This window comes from Portunus trituberculatus, chromosome 32, assembly GCF_017591435.1.
Source record: "Portunus trituberculatus isolate SZX2019 chromosome 32, ASM1759143v1, whole genome shotgun sequence".
In the NCBI taxonomy this organism is placed as follows: Eukaryota; Metazoa; Arthropoda; class Malacostraca; order Decapoda; family Portunidae; genus Portunus; species Portunus trituberculatus.
In genome coordinates this window covers 3,783,182-3,793,181 of record NC_059286.1, presented here as the reverse complement: position 1 = coordinate 3,793,181, position 10,000 = coordinate 3,783,182, and the positions used below count along the sequence as shown (strand labels likewise).

At 39.8% G+C, this 10,000-nt stretch overlaps 1 protein-coding gene across 1 annotated transcript in view; it reads left to right on the top strand.

The window, feature by feature from the left end:
* The window catches only part of LOC123511848 (probable glutamate receptor), a 29,486-nt gene that overhangs the window by 3,892 nt on the left and 15,594 nt on the right, over positions 1–10,000 (top strand). Inside the window, exons 4-5 of the mRNA XM_045267899.1 lie at positions 1,833–1,920; positions 8,817–8,968. Coding sequence (XP_045123834.1) covers positions 1,833–1,920; positions 8,817–8,968 — 240 coding nt within the window. The remainder of the gene's footprint in view (positions 1–1,832; positions 1,921–8,816; positions 8,969–10,000) is intronic.

Genomic DNA, 10,000 nt, shown 5'->3' with positions numbered 1-10,000 from the left:
TTTTTTATGGTTCTAGTGAAGCTATTGGGGTTTTCAAGGAGGCTTTTATGGTTCTAGTGAAGTTATTGGGGTTTTAGAGGGACAGGATGTTAAATTTCTTTCTTATGTTACTGAGAAATCTGAGAAGCTTCAGTATGAAAATAAGTGTATAGATCATACTTTCGTTTGACCTTTTCAGTGCTACGGTGTAATAGCACTTAAACAACCTTAAACACTTTGCCATTTGTCGAGTGGTTTAAAGTTACCTACATGTCACCATGATACCCAGGTTCTAGATGGTTACACCCAAGATAAGCTTCGAGGGTGATATGGGCCCTAATATGGATATCACTATAAATAAAATTGCCTGCGCCACTAATGGGCGGAAGCTGAACAGCGCTTCCCATACACTCTTCATGTGAGCCTACAGGCGCTATAGGCCTTAACGTAAAAAAAAAAAAAAAAAAAAAACTGGTTCAGGGGGTGCTGTGACCTTATCATTAAAGCCCCCTATGACCTCACTGAACGTTTCCCTTTATGTCTCATAACACAAGGGGGGAGTCTCAGTCTGCCCTCTAAAGACAACTCCCTTTCTTCACACAGAACTACATGCACCTACACTCACACACACATACATACTTCACTCAAGATTTAGAACTGGAAGAAAAAAAAAAAAAAAAAAAAGACTCCTATACCAGTCACTTTTTAGGGACTGGCACCTCAGTTGGTCCTTTTTTTTTATCACATTTTTTGTTGCCCTTTGGCGGTTGTCTGTCTTACATAGAAATAAAAAAAAAATAAAAAAAAAAGTTCAAAACACTATAGGAATTTCCATGGATATACGAAAATTAAGGTGTGGGACAAAACGTCAAATTTCTTTCTTAGGTTACAGAGGGAACTGAGAAATTTTAGCACCAAAATGAGTTACATAAAAAGCGGAAATAACGGAAAGAATTGTCTACATTTCTCAACACAAGCGGCTAATTATCTCTTTTGGACACTCCTCTCCTCATCTCTACATAAAACAACCTCTCTTCTTCGTTGTATACTGAATACCTTTGAACTCGCCCCTCCTCATTCTTCCCTTCCCCTTTTCTACATAAACACATGGGTAGTCTATATTTTCTCGTACCGGGTCGCCAGTGAATTGTGCCCCTATTTACTGTCACGTGATCTCTTCTCTATGTTATTCTTCTCACGTCTTCTCCCACAGTCTTTATTCTCTCACTGCGATATGGAACAATTTACACAACAGGCAATGCATAGAACCTTTCAGAGCATCTACGAGAAAGGAAAGGGTATGAAAAGAGAAGGCTATTCAATGTTTAGCCAGTGTTAAGCTTCACAACACTAAAGGCAATGCATAGAATCTTTCAGAGGATCTAAAAAGGGAGAAAAGTTAATTGAAAGAGATTATTCCATGTCCACCCAGTGTTACGCTCAGAAGTGATTGTAGAAAAGGGGATTAAGAGAAGGTTATTCCATGTCTAGCCAGTATTAAGCGCAGTGGTTGCAAAATAAATAAATAAATAAAAGCCTTAGCGTAGTTTTGTCATTAAAGAAACGTATAAGAAAGCAGTGAAATCGTTAAAATGTTCGGTTTTCCCATTGGTCATACCCTAACTTGCTTCACCTCCAACAACCCTCCGTGTACATGTCTTACGAAAATGTTAGAGTTTGTAATCCACTTGAAATGCAACAGTATCCCTCTTGTGTTCTCTCCCCTGCAGCAAAAGAAAAGATGATATGCCGCCTCAGATACAGACAATTAAGCTGGTGCTCTTGCTGGTCGTAATTTGACGCATTTCAGTGCAAGTCCATGTAATTCAGCGCACCTGTCCCCGGTTCTGCAGGTACAGCGTGGTGCAGGGGGACGGCTACTGGGGCGCCCCGACGGACAACGGAACGTGGAATGGCATGATTGGGATGGTTATGAGGAAGGTGTGTGTGTGTGTGTGTGTGTGTGTGTGTGTGTGTGTGTGTGTGTGTGTGTGTGTGTGTGTGTGTGTGTGTGTGTGTGTGCGATATCTCTCCCGCACATTCTACTTTAAGATCTAACTCTTGTCCATAACCGTATCTTTGGTCATCCTTAAAACCTGAGGTCCTTCCTAACTAGTCCTACTCAAAACTAGCCTATTCTCACCCTTATCAATAGACCTACTCAAAACTAAACTTGCCAGCCCTTCCTAGGTAGTCCTACTCAAAACTAGACTGTTCTCACACCTATTACTAGACCTACTCAAGACTAGACTTCCTCGGCCCATCATTAAACCTACTTTGTCAAAACTGGATTATTCCCAGCAACATTACTACCTACATCCACTCAAAGAAACCCACAATTCACTCGTTCAGCTAATTCCTGTTCCTGTCCCTTTCACACATTCGTTATTCATAGTTTTCCATTTTTTTTAAACACACAAGCAATAAGTCTGTCTCTACACAAGTCCCCTTAGGAAACAACCATAGTCTACATTTTTTTTTCTATTTTCTTTCTTTTTCACATTTTTTTTTTTTTTTTTATAAACGGAAGCAACTATTTATCTCTCCCTACTCAAGTTTCCCCGCCCCATTTCCACATGACCTCTATTACTTATTATTGCATATTCTTTGCATGTTTTGGGGAAGGGGTTTTCCCACTCACACAGTTTTATTAGATAGGGTGGAATCAAAAGCATTTCGTCTCATCAACTTCCCTCCTCTGACTGACTGTCTTCAGCCTCTTTCTCACCGCAGCAATGTTGTATCTCTTTCTATCTTTTGTTGTTATTTTCATGCTAACTGCTCTACTGATTTTATTAACTGCATGCCTCCTCCTCCTGCGGCTTCGCTGCACAAGGCTTTCTTCTTCTTCTCATCCCTATTATGTCCAGGTCTCTAATACAAGAGTTAACCAGTATTCTCAATCATTCATACCTTTCTCTGATAAACTCTGGAACTCCCTGCCTGCCTCTGTATTTCCGTCTTCCCACGACTTGACTTCCTTTAACAAGGAGGTTTCAAGACATTTGTATCAGACTTTCGGCTAATTCTTTACTCTTCTTTTAGGGAGCTTGCATTCAAGTGGGCCTTTTTTTAATGTTTTATTACCCTTGGCAAGTTTACCTCTTGCATAGAAAAAAAAAAATACTGGCGTACATTTGCAGTCTCCCTCCACATTCTTCTCATCCACTTCCCTTTTCTATGCACAAGTTAGTAATTATGTATTGCAACACTCCCCTCCATATCCACATAAACAGTTTATGTGGATTCTTTTTCGTTGCATACTGACACATATTTGGAGGCTCTCTCATACTCTTCTCTTCCACTAAACACAACAACTAATCATCTCTTGCGCCACTCACCACACGTCTCTACATAACAAACTCTCTTTTTCGCATACTAACACATCTTTGCAGTATCCCTCCACATACTTCTCCACTTCACTTCTATACACAAGTAGGTAATTATCTCTCTTGCAACACTTTCCTCCACGTCTCTTCTTCGCACATCAACACACCTTTATAGTTGCATGTCTCCCTCCACATCCTTCTCTTCCACTTCCCTTTTTTTCTATACACAAGCAGCTAATTATCTCTCTTACAACACTTCCCTCCACGTCTTTATATAAACTCTCTTTGAACTTCATTGAATACTGATACATCTTTGTAGTTTTCCTCCATGTTCTTCTCATCCACTTCCCTTTTTCTATACATAAGCTGCTAATTATACACGGTGTAACAAAATTTTGACTTTTTTTTGTCTTTGGTCAATTAATGTTATTTTCTATTTCCTTTTTAATCTAAAAAACAAAGAATATAATGCTTATTCTCTTTAAATTTTGATTTTTATAAACTGGCCAGCGATGTTTTGAAACTAGCTTATTATAATAGGCTAATTCCAATTATCCCCACCAATCCAGACAGATTCTACACTAATTTGGTGAAAAAAAATTAAAGAACTTTCTAGATGACTCCAGAACCTTCAAAACTATTCTTTCCAAGCGTTTCACGAACTTCTAGAACATTCTTGCAACGTATATGGCAGTATAAATGCAGGGAACGTATGCTCAACAGGTCAGTTCACTTCTAGCCGTTAATGTGTAAACAAGTCGATCGTCATCAGTCATTACTATCTGCATTCATCAAGCATGGCATTCAGAGGTTGTAAGCATCCCGCAGACGCATTTTGCTACGTCTGGTGCGAGTTTATCAAAACTAGAGCTAAAAAGTACTCTCTGGAAAGATCACTGGAAATGCGCGAGGCCTACAATGCATATTTCGGCATGCCTGTCGGGGATCAGGACAAACCTTGGGCACCTCATTTCACCTGCGAACTCAGCAAAACAACTCTGGAGGGTAAGAAAAACACTAATATATATATATATATATATATATATATATATATATATATATATATATATATATATATATATATATATATATATATATATATATATATATATATTTTAAACATCCTATTACACTGAGTTGAATGTATCTGTATTTTTATACTTATGTTTTCATTGTGCTTTTACAGGTTGGTACAGAGGGGAAAACAGAGCTATGAGATTTGCAATCCCCAATTTGGAGGAACCAACTGATCACTCAAGCAATTGCTTTTTCTGTATGGTAGACCCTTCCAAACGTCGAGCAGGCAAAAATGCGCCTGCTATCATATATCCTGACCTTCTGTCATCCATTGCGCCAGTGCCACACTGCTCTGAGCTCCCCGTACCCACTCCTCCTAAGAGAGAGCAGCAGTGTTTACAAAAGGAAAGTAGTTCAGAAGAACATGAAGACACTGATCCAGAGTTCAGAGACGCAACTGATGAGAGAAATCCATACTACCCCAGCCAAGAAGACATCAATGACCTGATCAGAGATCTTGGCCTCACGAAGTCAAATGGCGAGCTTTTAACGTCGAGACTCAAGCAGTGGAATTTGCTAGATGAGAGTGTGCACATATCAGGTCAGAGAAAGCGTCACCAGCATTTTTCAAGCTTTTTCACTCGTCAAGATGAGCTTTGCTTTTGCCACAATGTGACCGGTCTGTTTGAGGCAATTGGAATTACCCTTAACCCCAAAGAGTGGCGGCTCTTTATCGACAGCTCGTGCAGAAGCCTCAAAGCAGTGCTGCTTCATAACGGGAATATGTACCCATCTCTCCCCTCGCCCACTCTGTCCAGCTCAAAGAGGAATACAAGAGTGTCAAGATGTTGTTAGATGCCTTGAAATATGAAGAGTACCGTTGGGAGGTTATAGGAGACTTCAAAATGGTGGCTTTCCTGATGGGTCTCCAAAGCGGCTTTACCAAGTATCCTTGTTATCTTTGCCTTTGGGACAGCAGAGATACCATGGCACACTACCTCAAGCTGGACTGGCCACAGCGAACCGAGTTTAGTGTGGGGAAGAACAACGTCAAATGGGAGCCATTGTTGGATCCCAGAAAAGTACTGTTTCCTCAACTCCACTTAAAACTGGGCCTTATGAACCAATTCATCAGAGCTCTAGATAAGGAGTCCCCAGCTTTCAAGTATCTCCAAGATTTCTTCCCCAAGTTGTCTGCAGCGAAAGTTGAAGCCAGTGTCTTTATTGGTCCACAAATAAAAAGGTCTTGGAGTGCAAGGAGTTTCCCAAAAAACTCTCAAGGACAGAGAGAGCAGCATGGGACAGCTTTGTCGCAGTAGTTCTTGGCTTCTTGGGGAATCATAAGGCCGAAAACTATGTGGAACTTGTTGAGAACTTGGTGACAAAACTACGGCAAGCTGGGTTGCAGGATGTCCCTTAAAGTCCATATCCTTGACGCCCATCTTCATAAATTTAAGGAAAACATTGGAGCGTACTCCGAGGAGCAGGGTGAGCGCTTCCACCAGGATATATTGGACTTTGAACGCCGCTACCAAGGGTCTTATAATGAAAACATGATGGGAGACTACATTCGTGGGCTGATTCGTGAAAGTAATCTACAGTGTAAGCGTAAATCTAGAAGAACTACTCATTTCTAATGTGTCTATTGTCTCACTGGTGTAATTCTAGAATAAATAAATGCTATTATTGCATTATATGTCGTTTTGTATCTACTTTGTTCAAGTCAAACTTCAAATTTGCCACTTTGTCCCTATGAGAATGGGTAAATTTAAAAAATGTCATTATCCTGGACACGAAAGCAAAATTAGAAATGAATATAAGTATTTTTTCATAGACATAAACAAATAAGAAATAACAGTTTCAACTCAAGGGCAAAAGCTTTGTTACACGGTGTTATCTTTCTTGCAACACTTCACACACGTCTCTACATAACAAACTAAGGGAGGCGGTGGCATAATGGATAAGGTGGTGAGCGCGGGATCGGGCAGACATCCACGCATAGGTTCAAATTCCACCAAGTATCGCCTTGATACTGTGCCATTTGTCAAGTGGTTTAAAGTTACCTACATGTCACCATGATACAAAGGTTCTAGGTGGTTACACCAAAGATGCGCTTGGGTGATGATATGAGCCCTGATATGGGTACCACAATAAATAAAATCGCCTGCGCCCCACTAATGGGCGGAAGCTTAACAGCGCTTCCCATACATAGTCTTCAAGTTACCTACAGGCCAGGATATATATATATATATATATATATATATATATATATATATATATATATATATATATATATATATATATATATATAACCTCTTCGCATACTGACATACCTTTGTAGTCTCTCCCCATTCTCTTCCTTTTTTCTACATAAATACTCCACTTCAACGAAGTCCATTACTAAAGTCTCCCCTTTACATCTCTACATAACCTCTCCTTTATGTTGCGTACTGGCGCATCGAACCAGTCTCTTCTCCCTATGCTTCTCACGTTCTCCTTTTGATAAACACATAGGTATCTCCTTTACCTGTCTCCCTTCCCCATCTCTACACAGAATAACTTCTCTTCGTTTTCTATTGACACACCGCAGTCTTCACTATTTTTATACCACAACACTCTTACAACTCCATATCTATCTTTGAACGCCCACCAAACCTAACCTAACCTACTTGTAGAAACCTTAACTCCATCAATACTGAGACGCATTTTTACCTTGAATTTTGGATATGATTAGACGATTTTATTTGTACTAGAAAGGGTCTATGGAGGTCAAAAGATTAATGGCCAGTCTTCACGATCCTAATCCCCACAATAAGTTTCTGAAGCTGCATTAAATCACCAAATAGCAAGCAGAATGAATATGGAAACGCGTCATGGTACTCGAAGGGGTTAACCACACCCATAACCAACTCCTGCCTATATCCTTACACACATAAACACGTCCCAAAGCTCACTCTGTTCCAGTTAGTACCCGTTATTCCCATACAAACTTTAAACACCTCTACAACTTAGGTCAGTATTCTAAAACGGTTTGGTCTCTCACTACGACTATTTTCAAAGGCCACAAAGATAATTAGCTGCATTTTCAAGAGCGTTTCTCCAGTTAATATTGTAGAAATTCTGTCACCCTGCCTCTAGAACCGTAAAAACACTTTAAAAACTAGCGTAAATTGAAATAAAACCTCTTGAAATAGTGAGGGTGAAGCACAGAATAGTTTGAGAATACGAACACTTCCATCTATCCCTGAATACATAAACACGTCCCAGAACTCATTAACTTTCCAATTACTACCTGTTATTCCTGTACAATTCATAAACACCCTTATAGATCCTCCCCGCATCACTCCTTACACACTAATACAACTTACACTTTAACATTCTAATTCCTGCCTTTTCTTTCTGCTGATACACCACAGTCCTCACTATTTTCTATGCCACAACACTCGGACACCTGCATACCTATCCTTACCTTTCACACATTCTAATTCCTGGTTTTTTTTTCTTCTTGTACAGTAACTATTTATGCTTAGTTCTAAATATTACCTCTCCCTCTTCCCCTTTATTCTCTTTATATCTTTCTCTCTTCATATCCTTCATATCATTCTTCCTCTTCCTCTTCCTCATACCTTTCATATCCTTCTGCCTCTTCCTCATGCCCTTCATACCTATCTCCCACTTCCTCTTTTATGTAAGAGGGGAAAGTTGGCCAAGGGCAACATGAAACGAAAAAAAAAAAAAAAAAAAAAAAGTCCACTAAGTTGCCAGTCCCCTTGCAGGTCCGAGAGAATTAGTAAAAAAAAAAAAAAGGGATAATTGCCTTGAAACCTCCCTCTTAAATGAAGTCAAGTCATAGGAAGTTGGAAATACAGAAGCAGGTAAGGAGTTACAGTATTTACCAGAGAAAGGTATGAATGACTGAGAATGCTGGTTAACTCTTGCATTAGCGAGTTGGACAGAATAGGGATGAGAGGAAGAACAAAGCCTTGTGTAGCGAGGCCGCGGAAGGAGGGGAGGCATGCAGTTAGCAGGATCAGAAGAGCAGTTAGCATGAAAATAGCGGTAGATCATAGCAAGAGATGCAACATTCCGGTGGTGAGAACAATACTCTTCTGAATCTTCTCCCTCCTCCTCATACCCTTCATATCTTTTTCCCTCTTCCTCATATCCTTCACATCATTCTCCCTCTTCCTCTTCCTCATACCCTTCATATTATTCTCCATCTTCCTCATACCCTTCTCCTTTCTCATACTTTATGCATACCCTTCTCCCTTTCCCTCATACCCTTCATATTCTTCTCCCTCTTCCAGTCTTCTTCCTCATACCTTTCATACCCTTCTCCCTCATCCTTTTACCCTTTATACTCTTCTTCCTCTTCCTGATACCCTACATTTCCTTCTCCCTCTTCCTCATATTCTTCATACCATTTCTCTTTCTTCCTCACGATCTATACCTAACTCTAAATATCACTTCTCCTTCTTCCCCTTAATTCAGGAGGCGAACATGGGTTTAGGTCCCTTCGGCATGACCCACGCTAGGAGTCAAGTGGCTGATTTCACTCTGCCCATCTTCAGGGAGGTGCTTCACATCCTCACGGCACGCCCTCGCCCGCAGCCTCAGCCCTGGGGATTCCTGGCGCCTTTCACGTGAGTAATGGAAGGTACAGTGGTGGAGAAACGTGGTGTAACATTCAGCATCCACTTCTATTGTGTTTTTTTTTTTTTTCTTTCCCTCAATATTAAGTTCTTTGATCCGTCATGTTTCGTAAGGCTGTCAGATGAGACTGAGAGTAATATTCAGCATTCATTTCTATCATGGTTCCTTTGTTATTTCTTCGATAGTAAGGGCTTTGATCCGTCAGGTTTTGTAAGGCTGCCAGATGATCAAATGACGTAAGACCGAGAGAACGCAATAGTTAGGTTAGGTTAGATTACTGTAGTGTTAAAGTGTAGTTGAATTTTTTGACGACTGTATTCACACTGTTTAAAACGTAAGTAGTATTCCTTTATAGCAAGATTCCTAATATCCAATCGATTTACGTGTATCAGTATAAGAAGAAAAACACGATATGTTACACAGATTACATACGCATATTTGTCTACAAGGTACTGAGATTGTCATGTATAATTATCCCTTCAGTACTTGGACACATTTTCACCTGAAGTTTTGGGTATGATTAGACAATTTTATTTGCATTAGAAAGCGTCTTTGGATGTCAGAAGATTAAATGGCCAGAGTCTTCACTATTTCAATCTCCACGTAAGTTTCTCAAGCTGTATAAAATCACCAAATAGTAAGCAGAATAAATACAGAAATGTGTCCTGGTACTGAAGGGGTTAATCTTAAGGATCTCGTTAAATTCAGTGCTAAGTTGAATCCAACTGCTGTATATGTATGTATGCATGTATATGAATACTGATTTTGTTATTTAAGGTGTGAAGATTCTTGTTACATTAAATTCAATGGAGTTTTTAGAAATGGAGTGTGTATCAGCTCACAACCTTCTCTCTGATTGCCAGTATGGTTTCCGTAAAGGTAGATCTACTGGTGATCTTCTTACTTTCCTAACTGAATCTTGGTCATCCTCTTTTAGGGACTTCGGTGAAACCTTTGCTGTCGGCCTTGACATATCGAAAGCCTTCGATAGAGTCTGGCACAAATCTTTAATTTCTAAACTA